Source organism: Lynx rufus, unplaced genomic scaffold, assembly GCF_022079265.1.
Source record: "Lynx rufus isolate CCGP_SWC_20201006 ecotype Redwood Valley unplaced genomic scaffold, mLynRuf1.p SCAF_5, whole genome shotgun sequence".
NCBI lineage: Eukaryota > Metazoa > Chordata > Mammalia > Carnivora > Felidae > Lynx > Lynx rufus.
In genome coordinates, this window is record NW_025814867.1 from 71167256 (window position 1) to 71189470 (window position 22215).

General features: G+C 35.2%; 1 protein-coding gene across 3 annotated transcripts in view; it reads left to right on the forward strand.

Annotated features, from left to right (window-relative positions):
• PIK3CA (phosphatidylinositol-4,5-bisphosphate 3-kinase catalytic subunit alpha) overlaps positions 1-22215 on the forward strand; it is a 78122-nt gene that overhangs the window by 33576 nt on the left and 22331 nt on the right. Inside the window, exons 1-6 of one of the 3 annotated variants that reach the window (XM_047100339.1) lie at positions 316-1236; positions 13401-13828; positions 14375-14584; positions 16210-16460; positions 16995-17240; positions 17880-17965. In XM_047100339.1, the coding sequence (XP_046956295.1) occupies positions 13477-13828; positions 14375-14584; positions 16210-16460; positions 16995-17240; positions 17880-17965 (1145 nt within the window). In that variant the 5' untranslated portion in view covers positions 316-1236; positions 13401-13476. Of the gene's footprint in view, positions 1-315; positions 1237-13400; positions 13829-14374; positions 14585-16209; positions 16461-16994; positions 17241-17879; positions 17966-22215 lie in introns of those variants that run through there. The other 2 variants (XM_047100337.1, XM_047100336.1) reach the window with 2 other exon arrangements.

The following is a 22215-nucleotide window of genomic DNA, read 5'->3' on the forward strand; positions in this document are numbered from 1 at the left end:
ACATTGAACATCAATGAATAAAATAGAAATACTGTATGTACTGATTGCTTATGTTGCTATTTTTACACATTTACACCCATTTCAATTTGTCATTCTCATTGCTCTCATTTTAAAGTATAGCAACTATAGGTTCCCAGACATATGGTGTATTATACTATATTAAGTATAAGTTAACAGTAAATGTTTAAAATGCAAAGACCATCTAATATATCTCTTTCATCATTAAATGGATTCTGAAGTACTGTGCCCATATTAGAGTGGCTGAAAAAAAATGATTTTTAAAAATGTTTGTGCTTCCATGCCTCCACATTGTTGTTGCTATCACTCATAGAACTCTTCTGTTCACATGTCAGTAGGTGATGCTTGTGCTGAAAGTAAGCCCCTCTCTCTCTGATTGCACTTCTGGGAGGTCTGTGTTCCTTTGCTTGCCAAACAGCTATTCTGCATTATTTAAAATTTTGCTTTAGTGAAATAGCCTTTTTATCAGAGATCAAATATTGAAGGATGATAAATCATGATTAAAGTTGGTCAATAATTCAGTGGAGTTTTTTGCCCTTACTATTAAATACTAAACTATTCTGTTATTGCCAGAAAATGGAGTGGATGGCAGATTTTGGGTTTACAATGTTGAGTTGGTCAAAAATGAAAATAATACTCCAAAGCAAAGAGACCTTCTGTGAAATAAATCTGGTGAATATATTGGGTCTGCTAGTACCCCCAGTCAAAGCTAGCTCTCCTTATTGGACTGGACTAGACTGAACATTTACTATTTTGTCACTTGGGGGTTCTTTTCTCTTTGTGGTCACAAACTACTCATTCTGAGGAAGACAGAACAACTGGATCTACTGAGAAATCTGTAGCTAACTCAGGTCTCACTTTATAATGGCAGTAGACTCATCTTTTCACCATTGTCAAGAAAGACCATATGGTTAATTGGTGGAGTGCAGGCAGGTTTTAATGCATCTAGACACTAGCAGGCTACCACCAGAAGGAATAATACTTGACTAGAAGCCCCCGTAGTAATTAAACTATGTCTTCATCCTGTGACATAAAGAAATAAGATAGCTGTTCATTCTTGGTGAATGTAGAAAACAAAAGGGAACGCTGTGAAGCACGTGTTTTCCCGAAGTTCATCCACCCTCGCCCATAGTAGCAGGAAGACTTGGAAGAAGATTGTTAAAGTATTCAAAGCCATGTAAAGGCTTGTGAAGCAATTAAACTATACCAGATAAGTAAGTAAGTAAGTAAGTAAATAAATAAATAAATAAATAAGAAAAAGTCATTTGATAAACTCTAGGAAGGAAGTTTGTGGCTTACGGAAACATTTTGTCTTCAGTGTGTTACAGATCTTTAAAAGAATAAAGTCAAGTGAGCTGGAAGACATATTGCTAGGGTTACCTTTTGCTAGATGTTCTTAATTCAGATGTTTAATCTGGATATTCTTAAACTTTTTAGTGAATTTATCCAGCTAGGACCTGAATAATGTACTCTTTTGTCTCTTCTTTTTCTGTAAATCACTAGCAGCTAGGAAATAACAGTTTTACAAATCAACCAAATCCAGGATGGTGTTAGCTTCTTTAGGGCAAGAATGAATGAAGTTATTTTTGGTGAAGTCCCCAGGCTTTTGAAAGAGAGGGGAGAGTTAGTTTTCATACAAACTTTAATCAGAAAAGTTAGAGTCCTTTTATACTCCTTAATCCGTCAATCAAGAAAGAAACAATGTGTGGTTGGCAACATCTATGTAATTCCAAGTAATATATTGATATTCTTCCTGAAGTAGATAGGACATGAGTCTCATTTGTAAAGGGGAATTACAAAGGACTGTGAGCCCCATATTTTGGGTATCATCAGTAATAAGTTTATAAACTTACTTATGAAAGGTTAATCTTTCAGGCCCTTTTCTCTTTATGTTCCATGGGAGCTAAAATATTTGATTAGCAGGAAATTAGAGTAACATTTCAAGAACCCATCCATATTTTGCATTTCCTTCCTTCCTTCCTGGGCTGGTCTCCATTGATCTGATATTGGTTAAATTTTCATGAAGGCAATCAGGTGCATAATTAAAGTTCTATTTTCCCTGTATTCTTGAAGAATACTCTTGGCCCTTCAATGTAGAAACAGCCATAAAATTTAAATACCTTAGGGTTATTTCTCTGTTTTATATAAAGATACTAGTTTGTAACCATTTATAAGGAGAGTGTTTTTTTTCCTCATTAAAAACTTATCCTCCAATATGAGGCAGCTGACTTTGACATTTTGTAAATAAATTGTTCTTATGCTTAAAAAAAAAAAATTATCCTCCACATTATACCAAATTTCCTTTAAGTGAACCAGATAGTCAATTACTTAATGTAAGAAGATGGGCTGTGTTGTTGGGTTTTAGCCCAAAAAGATCATTCCTGCCCATTTTCAGTCAAACCAAATATGATTAAAAGGCATTTTTTTTTTTAACATGAAGAGAAATCAGTGGTATGGTCTATGTAATTCACCTTCACTTCTCTCTTTTCCTAACTGGTATTTTTTTTCAGTCCAAGAGCCAAAAGTATTTGGAACTATGACTTTGCATTTTTGTTTCTGTTGCTCATTCCTTTTTGTCTGTTTTTCTTTAAATAAGAAAACCAGTATAATCTCATGTATGAATGTAAAGAAGTAGATTTTACAAATTATGTATAGCATAATTCTAAAATAAGATTTTTTTGGCATGTAGTTCTATATGTTTTTTTTCTTATGTCTCTTGCTGACTTGTGTGATTGTTTTATCATTATTGAAATATGTCAGATACCCATTTGATGCTTATGCTCTGCTCAGAGTGTACAGACTGAGTTAAATAGATACAGGTCTCATCCTTTAGGCATTTTGCAGTTCATTAAGAATACAGAGACAAGGGGCGCCTGGGTGGCTCAGTCGGTTAAGCATCTGACTTCGGCTCAGGTCATGATCTCATGGTTCATGAGTTCGAGCTCCGCGTCGGGCTCTGTGCTGACAGCTCGGAGCCTGAAGCCTGCTTTGGATTCTATGTCTCCCTCTCTCTCTGCTCCTCCCCTGCTCACACGCTGTCTCTCTCTCAAAAATAAATAAAGATTAAAAAAAATTTTTTTTTAAAGAATACAGAGACAAATATAAAGATGAGGACAGGAACATGTCTACAGATATCAAGTACATAAGCAAAATACTCTGCAGCAAAAATTTTTTCATAATTATGAAATTGGCTTGAAACCATAAAGTTCTGGCCCTTTTCTGGACCCATGGATCTTGATAGAATTGATCCAGTAGATAAGAGAGGGAAATTTTATTGAATTTTCATACTCTAAGCACTGTGCTAAGGATTTTATATGTATTATTGCATTGAATTCTTATAAGTCACTGTGGGATAATAACTTTTTATTCACTTTGTGCAAATAAGAAAACTCCTGGGGAGGTTTTATGGACTGCAGAGTTCTCCAGAGGGTCAGTAGAGCTGAGGATGATGGAGCAGTGATCTGAACCAAAGCAGAAACATTGGTTAGGCCATTTCTGCTGTACCCTTAGAACTAGACTGCTCTCATTTATGTTGCTTTCTTTGCTGTTAAACACTGAATAATACCATAGTTGAAAAAATGTAGAAGTTTCCAAAATGTTTTCAGGTCCATTGATTGTTTGCTCGGGGTATTAAGATGTTAAAGCTCAAGTCACTGGTTAGATTCTCTTTATGGAATCATTAGCTTTGTCCTTTTCTTTGGGCAAAAGAAGTCACCCTTAATTCTGTCCACCTGTCTTATCAGTACATGCCATCAGTCACAAGGTGTGCTGGCTAATAAGGAGGAACCAAAGAATTATAGCAAAAATATACTACTACCAGAAAAAACAAGGTGAGAGGCGCCTGGGTGGTGCAGTTGGTTAAGCATCTGACTTCAGCTCAGGTCATGATCTCAAGGTTTGTGTGTTCGAACCCCACATCAGGCTCTTTGCTGACAGCTCAGAGCCTGGAGCCTGTTTCGAATTCTTTGTCTCCCTCTCTCTGTGCCCCTCCCCCACTGGTGCTCGCTCTCTCTCTCTCTCTCTCAAAAATAAGTAGCAATTAAAAAAAAACAAAAATTTTTAAAAAAGGAAAATCAAGGTGAAATATTAATGTATTTTTATCATTTGAAGTACTAGTCATTGTTTCAGTTCTATATTTTGAAATCATAATTTACCACGTACTGCCATCTTGATCTAAAAAAGTAAATGGAGTTTCTAAAGTTGCCTAATATACCACTGACCTCTGACTGCCTGCTGCTTGTTTTTTGTGGAGATATAATAATCTGCCTTTACTCCCTCACAAAGAGAAAAGAAATGTTTCCTGGAAAACTATGTCATTGTGGAATCATTTGTCTTATTAAATTGTATGATATTGTGAAATATCTCTTGTATTTTCCACATGGTTTAACTACATTTACCTTTCCTCATAATCGTATCTATCCCTTTGTCATCTCTATCTGTGAATATTTAGTCTCCTTTTGAGCTTAAATTTTAAGAAATTTTATTCTACCACACACTAAAATTTGAACTTTTAAAGTTCAAATTGGTAAAATTAGTGATTACATGTTTTGAGATTTGGTAAGGTTTCTTTACATATCTATGTAAAATATGGAATTTAAATTCATTATGTAATAACCTAAGATCAAGTATTTGTTAATCTATACTTCACTTCATTAATGGCTCTTGTGCTTGTTTACCCCATTTGATTCTGCTATTCACCTTGGATTCTTTTAACCCACCTAAATAAAGTCCTTATTCACATTTATTGATAATCACAAATCTACATTGGCATAGGCATTACTGACTTAGACCTTCACTGTTTGCCATTATTTTAAAAAAAATCCATTAGCACAGACCCTTCCTAAGCCCATCTATGAACCTCATATTTGGGAACCCTTGTTTTAAATAACCCATTAAATCTCTCAAGTGTATTTCACAGCACTGTGAATTTAATAGTGAAAATGAATTGTATGCCCTTCTAAAGGAATTTGAATTTTCTACATACCGGTCATGAGAACTCGATTTTCCACCCCCAAGTTGTTAAGGTCTGTGAATAACTAAAAGAATGAGTTAAATCTGTTTTCTCATGGTCAGCTTGTAAAGGTCAGTAAAGGACAGCATTTTGAAAGAAGTGGATAAAATACATCCTTCCAGCACTAGTGTATATTACAGCTGTCCCTTTGGATTCACTCCAACAACAGCTCAGTGACTCTTGGAGGAAGAGAATTTTAGAGGCCCTAACCGGGGCTCATGAAGAATTATACCAAAAAACACTTGCTTCCCATGCATGTCCACTGCAGTGAAATTTGTTTAAAATCACGCTTCTTACCCTTCAAATCCAGTTAGTCTTTCGGTGTTTTTGATTTCCCTTTATCAGGTATCTGTGTCCATCTCTTCTGTTACTATTGGTACTTCTCTTTGTTTCAGGCCCTTGTTACATTTTCTCTGGGATAACTTCAACAATTTAATTTTCCTGCTTACTTCTTATCCTCTAGGGCTGTGGTGACCCAAAAAAGACCTTATCCTGGAAGAGTCCATAGTCTAGTAGCAAGTCAAACATGCATATGTTTAATAACTTTATTAAGAATAAACAGTCATAGATACATATGTAAGAGAGTGGGTAACATTAAGAAAGAGAGTAACTAAATGGAAGTATTTAAAGTAACTTTTAAGGAGAGTAATCAGAGTATAGAATTAATAGTCTAGATTTTCATCATGTTCTTTCTGTAAAAGTACAGAAGTTTTTTATTTTGCTTTATATCAGACTAAAGTAAGGATTCATTTGGTAATTAAAAACAGGAAAGCATGTTTTCTAGTTAATGATCAAATAAAAAGATGGAACTGAACTAGCAATAAAACTACATGTTAATGTTTCCCTGTTGATCTCTCTGAGAATGAGGGGTGAAAATATCTTGTCAACATATATCCAAATACACTTACTGGTTTATAAATGTATCCATTAAATCAAATAGCATTGGCTAAATGTATCAGTTAAATGAGAAGTAAGTATTTGTAAAACTTTTGGTCATTCAGTAAACACTTACGAAGCTTCTGTATTTGTGGAACATAGATCTCTAGGAAACACAAGCTGCTTATTTTAGCAAAATTATGGCTGTTTGAGGTGATTAAGCTGCCAGTGGAGACAGTATAGATAACCCCCTAAATTTCCAAGTGTACACTTCAAAATAGCTTTATTATTTCTGGTGACTTTTAAAAAAAATTCTTTTAATGTTTATTTTTGAGAGAGAGAGAGACAGAGACAGAGAGACAGAGTGTGAGCAGGGGAAGGGGAGAGGGAGAGGGAGACACAGAATCCGAAACAGGCTCCAGTCTTTGAGCTGTCAGCACAGAGACCAATGCAGGGCTCAAACCCACAGACCATGAGATCGTGACCTGAGCCGAAGTTGGATGCTCTACAGACTGAGCCACCCTGGTACCCCGTATTATTTTTAATGACTTTCTGATGCAGATGTACTATTGATTATTTTTAAAACAATTAAATGTGTTTAAAACATACATTTTGAAATTGAGACCTGAATTAAAATACCTAAAATATACTTTATATTTTAAAGTAATCAAGTCAGAAAAGGTCTCTGCAGTCTTACTTAGGGTGTGTTTACAGAGATTCATAATTCACAGGTACATACTAGATTTTGGTTGCTGCATTTTGAGATGAGTATTAGCAAAAGAATACTTTTTTTTTTTTAATTTTTTTTTTCAACGTTTATTTATTTTTGGGACAGAGAGAGACAGAGCATGAACGGGGGAGGGGCAGAGAGAGAGGGAGACACAGAATCGGAAACAGGCTCCAGGCTCCGAGCCATCAGCCCAGAGCCTGACGCGGGGCTCGAACTCACGGACCGCGAGATCGTGACCTGGCTGAAGTCGGACGCTTAACCGACTGCGCCACCCAGGCGCCCCAACAAAAGAATACTTTAAGTATTTAATATTTAAGTATTAAGTATTTAAGTATTTAATACATTAAGTGATGACAAAGAAGCTGATGATAAACTATCTTGCTTGAATTATGGCTAAAGGAATTGGAGGTAAAAAGACCCAGAAACAATTCTAACATGACAAGCATGTGAAGAGGTAGAAAAGACAGAAAGTATGGAATGAAGATTAGAAATAATAATGTTTAGAGATAACTTTAGAAATGCTCCACAAAAAATTCTGTATCAGGCAGTGAGCTCCCCAAACTGAAAATATCCAATTAATTGACTTTTGAGATACTTTCCTACTTCAGAATTTTGACCTCACTGGCTTAAAATTAATGCTTCCTCTCCACCTCAGCCCCAAAGGACTTTGAGTGAAAGTATACGATTATGGTAAAAAAAAAAAAAAAGGCAGGGTTAGGGATGATTTATTAAGCAGCATGCATTTAGAAAACTCTCCAGTTGATATCGGGTTAATTCTGATAACTTATCAGAGATCAGCAAACTTTTTCTGTGAAGGGCCAGATATTAAATGTTTTAAGCCACATGGTCTCTATAGCATCTGCTCAATTCTGCTGCTATAGTGGGAAAGCATTATTTACAATATATAAACACAATTTATTGGATGTATTCCCATTTAAATTTATTTGCAAAAGCTGGTGGTGAGCTGGATTTAGCATGTGGGCCATAGTCTGACAATCTTTGCCTTAAATGATGAAACCTGAAAATACCCTTAGATTAATATAAGCGAGGAGAGGCTTTGAATGTAGGAATTTTAAAAAATTGTCAAAATGTCATTGTCTTCTTAGACTGAAAGAGTGCACATCCGATGTTTAAGTTGAATTGTCCAATGAATTAAGAAACCTTTCACCATAAAAGTCAAGTGACAATGGAGAATCTGACACTATTTTCTGCTGTTCATTTCTGCTGCTTATTTTGTGCTTAAAGTTGTCTTTACGCCACCTGAGCAAACCCATCAATCTCACTTGGACTGGTAATGAACCTTCCAAGAACCAAAGACTTTCAGTGCCTCCTGCCCAAACACAGTAATTTTTAACAGTAATTTTAACACCGGGACAAGGAAGTATACAAAAATCTCTGATATCTGTTACATATTTTGTGCTCCCAAGTTTGTATTGCAAAGGTTCTCGTGTCCTCATTTGGTCTGTTGGTCTCTAATGTATAGACGGTTATAAAATGGTAGTCAAGTGTTGATGCTGACTAGAAATGAATAACTGAAGAAGAGGAAGCTACTATCACATGCAGGCAGGCCACAGCTGAGAAGTAACCATTGACTGCTAGAAAACAAGGAGATGGGGACATTTTTAAAAGCACCATCTCCAACCTGGGGTCATTGGGTTTAGGGCCAAAAATACACTCAGAGTATTCAGTAATGCTGAAGAGCTTTGCTGTATTGTGTTTCAGAATAGCACAGTAATTGGTTTTATAATGAAGACTGTAACTCATCAAGAAAAGGGTAAATTGTGGGGGTGCCTGGGTGGCTCAGTTGGTTGAGTGTTTGACTCTGGATTTTGACTCTTGATCTCTTGGCGATCATGAGATCGACACCCCTGTCAGACTCTGTGCTGAATGTAGAGCCTGCTTAGGATTCTCTCTCTCCTTCTCTCTCTGCCCCTCCCCTGCTCATGCACGTGCCTGCTCGCTCTCTCGCTCTCTCAAAAATAAATTTTAAAAAATTAGGATATGTAAAACCAATTTATTTCCTAAGAATCCTGAATACTTGTTGATTTTTCAGTATATGCATATTTAGTCCTGGCATTCTGAACTCAAAAGCCCAGTAGAGTATTAGTTTTATAGTGATTTGTTGCCCTCTATTGCTTTTCAAATAAGTTATTTTTCTTTGTAAATAGATTATGCACTTACATTTGAATAAACCTTCTTTATCAGCAATTGGTTTTTTTTCTATAAAGGCCCTTTTATTTAAAATGTTATATATGTATATACACTGATTTCTTAACTTTAGGGATTTTCTTGTCCAAATTCGGGGAATTGAGAAGGTATGTTTTTGTACCTTGATTTCATGCTTATTTGATAATATCTTGTATTTAAAAAAATTCTATACATATATATGAGTGTGTGTGTGTGTGTGTGTGTATATAAATACATTTCTTTTTTTTTAGAGAGATTGAGAATATAGGCTGGGGAGGGGCAGAGGGAGATGGAGAGAGAGAATCTCAAGCAGGCTCTGTGCCCAGTGTGAAGTCCTACATGGGGCTCATCTCACCACCAGGAAAACATGAGCTAAGCCAAAACCAAGAGTCATACACTTAACCAACTGAGCCATCCAGGTGCCCCTGAAAAGAAATAATTTTTAAAAATCTGAAATTTAAAATCATGGAAAAAAGTGTCATAAAGTTCTTTATTCAAAATACTTTAGAAGACTCTGTTTTACTTATAATGTACTACATAAAATTTAAACTCCTTAACATGGGGTCTGCCCACCTTTCTGGCCCCTGCCTACCTCTCCCATCTCCCTCCTGTCACACACCCTACCTATTCCCATGCATTTCAGTCTCAAATAATGAAAAACTTGTATTGCTGGTAACAGGCTGTGTCCTTTCAGTCTGTGACTTTGCACGTGTACTCTTGTGGCAATCTAAAATGCTTTCCTCATCCATCTCACCCATGTCCAAGCTACCTTCTGTGCAAAATCCCTACTAATCTATAATATTCTCCTTAAATTTTATCTTGCTGGTGCCTTCTCTAACTTCCTCAGGCAGTTGGGACAATTCCTGTGACTCTTCCAAAGTGCATGTTCTCTCTGATAACAACTTTTCCATTTTCAAAGTTGTTTTTAACTTCATTCCCCAATAAACCATGAGTCCCTCAACAACCAAAGAGAACACATTTTATTTACTTTAGTTTTCATAGCATATTTAGTCTAGAGCCTAGCACAAGTAGATATTTCTCAAAAAAAAAAAAAAAAAGGTGGAGGGGGAATAACAAGGGACAAGGGATTCCTTACTTAAGCTGTAGATGGCTGTACCATTTAAATAGGAATATTAGGAGTCTGGGGAACTAGAAACAGCTACGAAGGTGCCAGCCTCTGAGCCACTCAGTACTATTCCAGACTTGTGTGTCAGCTTTGCATTGCCAGTGCTACCTTCAAGATTCAGCTCTTGAAACTAGCAGTGCTTTATAAGGCTCATTTACTTGCCTCCCTAAGAGAACTCAAACCCCTTTTTCCATCCCCATCTGGTACCATTCCTGGATAATTCATAATAGCTTGAAAAGATAGTGTGGGTGTACTTTACAGGTTTATTAGTAATATTTAACACTTATTGAGTGCTTACTGTATGCCAGTCTCTTTGCTTACATGTTTTTCATATATTGCCACATTTAATACAACAATTTGATGAATTTTCTGCCATTATGCCAATTTAGCAATCTAAGAAGGGGTGGAAAGAATGAAGTTCAGTGAGATGAATTAAACTGCCCAAGGCAGCTACTTACTAAGGCAATGAGATTTTTTTTTTAATGTTTACTTATTTAATTTGAGAGAGAGACTATGCATGAGCACAAGCAGGGGAGGAGCAGAGAGAGGGAGAGATTCCCAAGCAGGCTCCATGCTGTCAGCGCAGAGCCCAACATGAGGCTCGTACTCACAAACCATGAGATTGTGACCTGAGCCGAGATCAAGAGTCAGATGCTTAACCAACTGAGCCACCCAGGCACTCCGCCCTCCCCACCCGACAGGGAGAGTTTAAATCCTGTGTAACTTCAGACCCATTTTTCTTATTCACCACCAATGAGTATCACCTGGCTATAACTGAAGCCCAAACAGCAGAATGGTCATAGTGTGCACTTTGAAATCATCTAGACCTGGCTTCAAAATCCATAGCAAATAACTTCACATCTCTGGCCTTCAGTTTCCTGTAGGTCATTTTACATTATCATATGTAAAATGGTAATGCCTATCCTGAAAGGGTTATTGCCCACCTAAGTGTATGATATATGCGGACTAACGGTAATGTTAGTTCCATTCCCTTCTTCTACGCTTCTGTTTATGTGAGCTCTGAGGTAATGGTTTGTACAGAATAAGGCCTGACATAAGACAAATAAGAAAGTTAGCATCTTCTGTCTTCTAGTTAGTACTACCATAGTGCCAACCAGTGCCTGGCTTCCATGGTCTCCAAGTGTTTTATGACTATGATCACATTTACTCTTTTAATGAGAAGAGTGTGTCTTGAATATTTAATGGTTGTTAACTGCCCATAAATATACCGTAGTAGGATAAAGATTAGAATCCATGATCTCTCTACTGTACTAGACTTCTCTCTTGGTAATTCTTAGGGAACATATGAGATTCTGAGATGTTATTTATTATATAAAATAGGTGCCCCTATGATTCCATACCATGGACCTGTTATTACTATTCAACAAAGCAAACTATAAACACAGCTGCTGTTTTAGTGTGGCTTGTGGTTTTGTTTTGTTTTTATTTGAACTTTTTTATGCAGGCAGATCATCATTTAAAAGTAGTCATTTGGCATTTCCCTTGCATTCTTCAAATTTTTTTGTATGTTTTAAAAAGCTTAGCTTAAGTCACTTCTATAATTATGCACACAGATTGATCCATCTGGTCTTTTTAGTAACCAATGAATTTTCATTTAAAAGTATAGGAAATAGAATAATTATATTTTAAATCCTATAACTTCAGTGGGACTCTTTTATAAACTTGAAGAAACATTTTCAACTATTAAAAATAGTTTTATATTCTTTACTGTCTTCCAGTTGATTTCGGTATTTCTAGAGATGCGAGAGGGCTTGAAATTTCTGTTTCTATTTTTTAACTCCTTCATGTGTTAGAACTCTGAAGCATACTGTAAGCACTTGTCTGCAACTGACCAGTGGAAATGTGTGCCCAAAGTAGGCCCTATTGCCCTCTAGCTCCTACTGGCTGTAAGGTGAAAGAAAGATGGATTGTAGGGGGCAAACCTAAATCTAGAGAGACAATTTAGGCTTTAGCAGTCTAGACAAGAAATAGTAGTGGCCTGACCCAGGGTACCAAGACTGGTAGTGGAGTATACAGATTCAGGGAATAGAATTAACAAAGTTGATGGATTAGATTTTGATGGGCATGACATACAGGAGTCAGAGAAAGAAAGTTTCTGGATTTAATTACTTGTGATTTTAATTATCCTATACCCAACAAACACATAATCTTCATACTGTTGACTTTGCCTTGTAAGGACAAGGGCCATGTCTATTTTATCCCATTATCATATTCCCAGGACCTAACATGGTCCTATAGAATAGCCCCAGTACATTTTTTTTTTTTTTTAGCCCCAGTACTTTTTTAGTGAATAAACAAAGTGTCATTTATGGCTGTTGTCCACAGTGCCTGAAGTTACCTGAGCCTTTGGTTCATTTCTCTAGCCTGACTTTCGTTTCTTTTTTATTTCTTTAGTGTCTCTCACTTTACCTTTTTTACTGCCTTTACAGTGTAGCTTACTGAGTAAAAGAAAATATAAACATAAGTAGCAAGAATGAACTTGTGCTTTGTGGGTTTTGTAGTATCTTCTAAAGAATCCCCGAGATTGTTGACATCTTTAAAAATTAGGGCTTCTAATCATAATACTACTTAATATTTTTAAAAATATTACAACTACTCTAACACTGTACTAACAAAGAGAGTCAGTGGGTCTCATTGTGTGTAGATCAATTCATTTCATCAGAAGTATTAGTGGGTTATTTGATAAAGTAGATGAATCATTCAAATTCATCGTATCTCAGGGAAAATGCATTGATGACACTTTATATTATAGTGAATATATACCTAAATTATACTTTCAAAGCAGAATGGTCTATGAAGTCACTTAGACAATAATCAGTACAAAGAGGGAAATTACAAAGATTAATTTAAGAAAAAGACTAAGCCATGTAATTTCCCATTACCACAGAGTGCAGATAGGGAGTGAAAAGGAAGATTTGACTTCTCTCGCCTTTACTCATCTTTAAAATGAGAGCAATGGACCCATGATCTAAAAGATCCTTTCCAGCTCAGATTCTCTTGCTGTAGAAAATAGAAGAGAATGATAAAGGTGATATGTGATGGGAATTTTAGTTTCAGTTACAATTTACTGTTCATTCTTCCCATAGCTTCAGCTCTGTCTGATAAAACCTGACTTTTAAAAAATCTAGTAAAATAAAATGTTTTTAGTTAGTGATTTTATTAAATATAATTAAATTCAAGTGGTTTTTTGGTTGTTTGGGGTTTTTTTGTTTTTTATTTGTTGTTGTTTTTTTGTTTTTTTCTAATTTCTGCTTTGGAATCAGTTCCTTCAGCCTAATTTGGAGCAACAGTCTCCATTAAAATATTTAAGATAAATACTTGCCCTAACAATTCAAACTACAGAAAAAGTTTTTACATTTAGTAATGCCATGAATGTACTCTTCTATAGTTGTTTTTGTTTTAACATATGTTTTTCCCCCCCTTCGGTTTAGATTTCTGCTTTGGGACAGCCACGCATCTAATTCCTTAAAACAGTTTTATATGTAAAACTTGTAAAGGATCAGAACAATGCCTCCAAGACCATCATCAGGTGAACTGTGGGGCATCCACTTGATGCCCCCAAGAATCCTAGTAGAATGTTTACTACCAAATGGAATGATAGTGACGTTAGAATGCCTCCGTGAGGCTACATTAATAACTATAAAGCATGAATTATTTAAAGAAGCAAGAAAATATCCTCTCCATCAACTTCTTCAAGATGAATCTTCTTACATTTTCGTAAGTGTTACCCAAGAAGCAGAAAGGGAAGAATTTTTTGATGAAACAAGACGACTTTGTGACCTTCGGCTTTTTCAACCCTTTTTAAAAGTAATTGAGCCAGTAGGCAACCGTGAAGAAAAGATCCTCAATCGAGAAATTGGTATGACACAGTTTTTAACTAAATGGCATTGTCGTCCTATTCTAAAAGCAAATAACTATGAAACTTAACTGTTTTCTCATTACTAAAATATTTCTGTCTGAATCAGTTAATTACCTTTGTAATCTCAGGTAAATAGATTTTGAAATAAAAACCATTACAAATCTATAATAATCTTTTGATTATTTGGCTAAGAAACTATTTTTAATACCTTGGTGTTAAATTTTTCTTTAAGAAATATCATTTGTAGGGTTGGCTTAGATTTGTTATAGTCCAGTTTTGTTGTATTACTCTTCAAAAAAAAAAATTACACGGATGTTTGCTACCTCTGATCCAAATCGCTGAATATATTATGTTCTGTATGTTAAAGATATTTGAGTCCTTGTCAACTCTTACTTTACTACATGTATTTATTAAAATTTCTTTAAACCCAGAGAGACTTCTTTACTCTATTGTGATCTTCCAGATCTGTCAAATTCCCCATTTGTAAGAAACATGTTCATACTTTATGTTTAATAGAATGTTATATTCTTTATGTAATTTTTTAAGGTTTTGCTATTGGCATGCCAGTGTGTGAATTTGATATGGTTAAAGATCCAGAAGTACAGGACTTCCGAAGAAATATTCTGAATGTTTGTAAAGAAGCTGTGGATCTTCGGGATCTTAATTCACCTCATAGTAGAGCAATGTATGTCTATCCTCCAAATGTAGAATCTTCACCAGAACTGCCAAAGCACATATATAATAAACTAGATAAAGGTAAGAAAATTGTCAATCTACCATAATTGGTTACTATAATAAAAATTTCTATCTGTGCCTATACATTTGTACAGTCTTTTTACTAGATGCTGAATGATAAGCTTCTTGAAGGCAGGGACTGCTTATGCTGACAAGATATAGCTGATTGCCAAATACATATGTATGTAATGAATATTTATTGATTGAATGAATTGTGTGCATATGGTGCTGATCCCTTGGTGAATTCTGTATCTTAGAATAAAACTAAAGAACTTTGATTGTGAAATTCATTATTACACAGTTAAGATCAATTATCTTTTTACCAAAAAAATTATAAATAGAAATACTTTATGAAATTTTGGGAAAACTTTGCACATTCTTGTTATCTTTTATCATATGTAGAAAGAAAAACAAATTTCTTAGTGGTAAATGCAATAATTAATCTGATAGTGAATAATATATAGATTGACTTTTGATACTTAATGAATCAATTTCTAGAATTAAGTGAACATGGAAATTTATAAACTATATTATAGTTTGGGAAATGAAAATATCATTGTATCAGATAAATATCTGTATTTTCCAAGATAACAAAGTGAAGGCTTCAATTTGAAGTTACAGAATAAGTTAACTCTCACACACAATTAAATACAAAATTTTGATAGTAGAATACGTTAAGACATCTTATTACTATTCCACCCAAAATATTCAAAGTAGTTTAATGCAGTATAACATAAGATCTTCATTTGAAAATCTTCTATACTCTAGTATACCTTTTAAAATAGAATTCTCTTGGGAGCACCTGGGTGGCTCAGTGAGTTAAGCGTCCGCCTTTGGCTCAGGTCATGATCTCATGGCTTGTGAGTTCAAGCCCCGCATCGAGCTCTGTGCTGACAGCTTGGAGCCTGGAGCTGCTTCTGATTCTGTGTCTCCCTCTCTCTCTACTCCTCCCCCCTGCTCATGTTTTGTCTCTCTCTCACAAATAAATAAACATTAAAAAAAATTTTTTAATGGAATTCTCTTTTCATTTTTTTCCAACATTCTTTATGAAAATTTTCCAACATGCAGAAAAGTTGAAAGAATTGTACTGTGAACACCCAGACCACTCTACCATCGTTTAAATCTTTCCATTTTCATCATCTTCCACCCTTCTCCCAGCTTAATTTATCTTAGAAGGAAAACATTTAAAGATTCATACTCTTTTCCTTCCTCCATCATCTTTTCTTTTATTCTGATTCAGCATTTTCTTCATGTCTCCATGATTCTTTCCCATAGTTGCCAGAAAGTCTTCTGTATTTTAAGTACTGTTGAACCTTTGATAGCATCATAAGTCACTTTTCACAGGGGTTGTAGTCATGAAGTATGTCATGAAGTTTAGAATGGAAATTAGCTTGGCCTCAGGTACTTGTGACCCACTAATCACAGTGTTGGGTGCTTGCCATAAAACATGAGATCTGAGCATGGTCTGGTAGCCCTATCGTATTTGAAGATTTATGGTTTCTACCTGATATTTACCTGTACTTAATTAGTTTGATTATAAGTAATTTCCGATTTTGATTAGAATAATGGTAGTGTATATTTTTTTTGACATCTGTCAAAAGAAATTTATATGGTGATTGCATCTAATAATGTTTTCCATGTTACAGGGCAAATAATAGTGGTGATTTGGGTAATAGTTTCTCCAAATAATGACAAGCAGAAGTATACTCTGAAAATCAACCATGACTGTGTGCCAGAACAAGTAATTGCTGAAGCAATCAGGAAAAAAACTCGAAGTATGTTGCTATCATCTGAACAACTAAAACTCTGTGTTTTAGAATACCAGGGCAAGTATATTTTAAAAGTGTGTGGATGTGATGAATACTTCCTTGAAAAATATCCTCTAAGTCAGTATAAGGTGAGTAACAAGCTTCAAAACTATTAAATTTAAATTTAAAAGTTGGGGCAAATATCTGTACTTTTAGGACATACTTTTTGAAAATTCAGTGATTAATGTTAATGAATGGTATTCATATGGTTTTTTTAATACTATAATTACTTAATTTGAGAGATTGATGATGTGTTTGAGAGAATAGATGCTTTTTTTCCTTTAGGTTTTATGTATTTAATATTTGAGGCATGACTGTAGATATATGGATAAGCTGATTAAATTGTTTATTGTGATATAAACAGTGTTGGTGCACCACATGCTCAGTTGGAAGAGCATGTGACTCTTGATCTTGGAGTTGTGAGTTGGAGCCCCATGTTGGGTGTAGAGATTACTTAAATAAATAAAACTTAAAAAAAAGATATAAACAGTGTTTTCATAATGAATATCCTTTGGTCATTGTTTTTAATTCCTTTTTTTGTTGTTTTTTTGCTTACATGTTGCTTTTAAAATGAAATACCTTATAAGAAATTACTTCTCCCCTCCCCTTTTCATCTTTTACAGTACATAAGAAGCTGTATAATGCTTGGGAGGATGCCCAATTTGATGCTGATGGCTAAAGAAAGCCTTTACTCCCAACTGCCAATGGACTGTTTCACAATGCCATCTTATTCCAGACGCATCTCCACAGCTACACCATATATGAATGGAGAAACATCTACAAAGTCCCTTTGGGTTATAAATAGTGCACTCAGAATAAAAATCCTTTGTGCAACCTATGTGAATGTAAATATTCGAGACATCGACAAGGTGAAGTCAAGTGTTGATGCTTATTATCTTATATAAATTATTTTACATAAACTTTTTAACTGCATTGTATATAATAATCTGTTGACCCGCACTGTGTTTCAGAGAGCTACAGTACCGCTCCTCTGCCTTAGCTATTGCACAGTGTACAGTCCTTTTTCTGCAATTCTAATATCCATAATTCTAATATTCTAATAATTCTAATTTCCATAAATCTAAGTTCTTAAAACCAAGTGTTTACAGAATTCATTTGTCAGCAAAACCTGACCCAACCTGAAACAGGAATTTTTATAGTCTTTTTATATCCCAGTTAGTATAAATATTAATGTGATTTGTTGCAGAAATATTAATGTCTTTATGGAGTGCTGTTCCAGCTGCTAAGAATATGAAGTAATATTTAGTATATGTACTAATTTATCTTCCTAAAATATGAAAAACTCTAAATTACATACCTTATTATATATGCGAAGGGAGAACAGAAAAGCTATATCTGAACAGAAACCTCTAATAGATTCTTCATTTATATCAGTTACATTATTTTACTATTGGTTCTGTAGTGTGTGTGTGTGTGTGTGTGTGCATGCCCGCGTGTATTATGTTTGTATATATTTGTATACACATACTTTTTTTTTTCTTTTTAAGATCTATGTTCGAACAGGTATCTATCATGGAGGAGAACCCTTATGTGATAATGTGAACACTCAAAGAGTACCTTGTTCCAATCCCAGGTAAGGAAGCCCTGTTAGTGTTTAGCAATGTAATCAATACAAGAAGCATTTTTTTTTTTTGGCATCATTAGTTTTATACAACTCATATAAATTACCAGACACATATAGAACATAAGGTCTTTCAGTCAAATGAGTATCAGTCACAAGATCACTTTGTGGAGTCTCTGTAAAATTTTATGTGAAAGACTTTTGTGATTCTCTCTTTCCATTATATCAAGTAGAAAACAGAATATGGTTACATTTTGTACCATGATGATTCCCCACCTTAGATCTAAATGCTAAATAAACCTAGCATTTTATTCATTTCTCCATTTCCATTTACATTAAGAAGAAGTGAGAGTTGGCAGACAACTGCAGAGCTAGACTACTCTGAGGCACTCACATCACTCACAGGAATAGGTATTTATGACATTCAAATGAAGAGTCTTTGGGAACAGATCAGTTTCTTAGAAGGAGGGGAAGTTTTAAGAAACATTTTAAATGATTACTGCCTAGATATAATGAAGAAATAAAAGGTAATATAATCCAACAGTTTGCCATACTGCCATTTCTTTGGCTCTTTGTGGAATGATTTGGGAATTAAGAATCTACCCATGGGGGCAGGGCACCTGGGTGGCTCAGTCCGTTGAGCGTCCGACTTCGGCTCAGGTCATGATCTCACAGTCTGTGGGTTCGAGCCCCGCGTCAGGCTCTGTGCTGACAGCTCAGAGCCTGGAGCCTGTTTCCAATCCTGTGTCTCCCTTTCTCTCTGCCCCTCCCCCAGTCTCACTTTGTCTCACTCTGTCTCTCAAAAATAAATAAATATTAAAAAAAAATTTTTTTTTAAAAAAGAATCTACCCATGAATATAATAGAAATATTTTAAGAGCACTCAGATTGTTATTAAGATTAAAGATGGATTTTTGTAGACTAGCAATAAAGACAACTAGTAAAACATCCAGAAGTAAATTTTATAATGAATTTAGACTGAATTCTAGAAGAGTCCAGAAAATGTTCTGGTCTTGTACTTAATTAAGCTGCTGGATGTGGCCATCATTCTAGGGCTTAGGTGATATACAAAGAGATGATAGCCTTCTCTACCAGGAAGAAGTGAAATAGTTCCTTGCCCTACCTGAACAATTGTCAGTCAGAAAACACATCATTTAAGTTAGATTGCACTGTGAAACAAACAACTACAGAATCTTTTAAAATTTTGTTATAACAGCAAAAGTTTATTTCCCATCCACACTGCATGTCTGTCACAGGTTGGGTGGGGTGGTTGTGTGAGGAAGAGAAAAACAATGAGGAAATAATGGCCAAAAATTTTCTAAATTTTTTGAAACCTATAAACAATCTAAGGAGTTCAACAATCCCAAGCAAAGACCCCAAAATAATATTGGGTAGATCTATCCTAGTTGTTTCAAGTATCAAAAGTAAATAAACTAGTTTTATAAAAGTAGAAGGTAAATTTGTTTAATAATACAAGATTAAAAGCTCAAAATTTTAGTAAATTAACTATTTAGAAAGGACTTTCATTTGATTATCTTTTCTTGAAGAATTCCCTAGTTTAGAACAATAGACTAGTGTCTCTGATGACCATAGATGCAAAAAATCCTTAACAAATATTAGCAAACCAAATCCAACAATACATTTTTTTTTAATTTTTTTTTTTCAACGTTTATTTATTTTTGGGACAGAGAGAGACAGAGCATGAACGGGGGAGGGGCAGAGAGAGAGGGAGACACAGAACCGGAAACAGGCTCCAGGCTCTGAGCCATCAGCCCAGAGCCTGACGCGGGGCTCGAACTCACGGACCGCGAGATCGTGACCTGGCTGAAGTCGGACGCTTAACCGACTGCGCCACCCAGGCGCCCCCAACAATACATTTTTAAAAAGTCATTCACAGGGTCAGGGCACCAGGGTGACTCAGTCAAATTAGTGTCCAACTCTTGATTTCAGTTCAAGGTTATGGTCTCGAGGTTCATGGGTTCAGGTGGCACAGAGCCTGTTTGGGATTCTCTCTCTCTCTCTCTCTCTATCTCTCTCTCTGTCTCTATCTCAAAATAAGTAAACTTAAAAAAAAAAATTCCCTACAATCAAGTGAGATTTATTCCTGGGATGCAAGGGGTTCTGTAGTTGCAGATCAATCAACGTGATACTTCACATCATTAAGAGAAAGGATAAAAACCATATGATCACTTTAACAGATGCAGAAAAACCATTTGAGAAGGTACAACATCCATTCATGATAAAAACTCTCAACAAAGTAGGTTTAGAGGGTACTTACCTCAGCTTAATAAAGACCATCTATAGAAAACCTACAGTTAACATCATACTCAATGGTAAAAAATTGAGGTCTTTCCCCCTAAGATCAGGAACAAGACAAGGATGTTCAGTCTCACCACTTTTAGTCAACATAGTACTGGAAGTCCTAGACACAGTAATCATTCAAAAAAAAAAAAAAAAAAAAGGAATACAAGGTATCCACATTGGCAAGGAAGAAGTAAAACTTCCACTATTTGCAAATAACATGATACTATATATAGAAAATCCTAAAGACTCTAGCCAACAGACCCGTAGAACTAATAAATTAATTCAGTAAGGTCACAGGACACAAAATCAGTGTACAGAAATCTGGTGGATTTCTGTACATCAATAATGAAGCAACAGCAGGAGAAAGTAAGAAAGCAGTCCCATTTACAGTTGTACCAAAAATAATAAAATACTTAGGAATAAACTTAACCAAAGAGGTGAAAGACCTTTCTCTGAAAACTATAAAACATTGTTAAAAGAAATTGGAGATGACACAAACAAATGGAAAGATATTCCATGGTCAGGAATTAGGAGAAAAAATATTGTTAAAATGTCCATACTACCCAAAGAATCTTCCTCAAAAAAATTAAAAAGAGAACTGCCTTATGACCTAGTAATCCCACTACTGGCATTTACCCAAAGAATATGAAAACACTAATTTGAAAAGATCTGTGCACCCCTGTGTTTATAGCAGCATTATTTACCATACACCAATTATGGAAACAACTCGTGTCCATCAATAGATGAATGGCTAAAGAAGATGTGGTATATATATACAATGGAGTAGTATTCAGCCATAAAAAAAAAGAATGAAGTCTTGCCATTTGCAGCAACGTGGATGGAGCTAGAAAGTATAGTGCTAAGTGAAGTAAGTCAGAGAAAGACAAATACCATATGATTTCACTCATATGGAATTTAAGAAACAAAACAAATGAACCAAGGAGGGGAAAGATGCAAACCAAGAAACAGACTCTTAACCATAGAGAACAGACAGGGTTACCAGAGGGGAGGTCGTGGGGAGATGGGAGAAATAGAGGATAGGGATTAAGAATACAGTCATCATGATGAGCACTGAGTACTGCATAAAATTTTGAATCACTATATTGTATGCCTGAAACTGATATAACAGTGTATGTTAACTATATTGGATTAAAATAAAAAATATTTTGGGGCGCCTGGGTGGCTCAGTCGGTTGAGTGTCCGACTTCAGCTCGGGTCATGATCTCGCAGTTCGTGAGTTCAAGCCCTGTGTCTGGCTCTGTGCTGACAGCTCAGAGCCTGAAGCCTGCTTCTGATTCTGTGTCTCCCTCTCTCTGCCCCTTCCCCACTCATGCTCTGTCTCTCTCTGTCTCTCAAAAATGAATAAATGTTAAAAAAAAAAAATTATAAATAAATAATACTTTAAAAAAATTCTCTGGTTAAAGGGTAAAATCTCTATGGTAGTAGTATGAGGATTTAAGTAGATTTTTTTTAACTTTTCTGTATTTACGGAATTAAAGTCAAGGATAAAAGAATATGAAGTTATTGGAAAGGTAGAAAAGTAGATTTTTTAAAAATTCTTACTGAGATTAAGTGATTGTTCCAAATCCATGCTTCCCATATATGAGATAAACTAGATACATAATGCTTTCTTCATAGAGGTTACCAGTTCTCTCCCAAAATCAAAACCAGTTTGGACTATATATATCAAACCATTGCATAAAAATAAAGAACTTAATTGGTGTTTGCACACACGTCTATATGGACTTTAGAGAAACAGAGAAACATACTTTAGTCAATTAGCATAGTATTGAACAACTACACTCATAGGATATATCTCTCTTAGAAAGTGTGTGGAATATTCCTCATTAATTATGAGCAATTCTAAAGATTTAGAAGTAATAAAAACAGGTACATTTAAGTACCTGTGTCTTTAATTTTTCTTAAATTACTGTAGACTCGTCAAAACCCACGGTATTT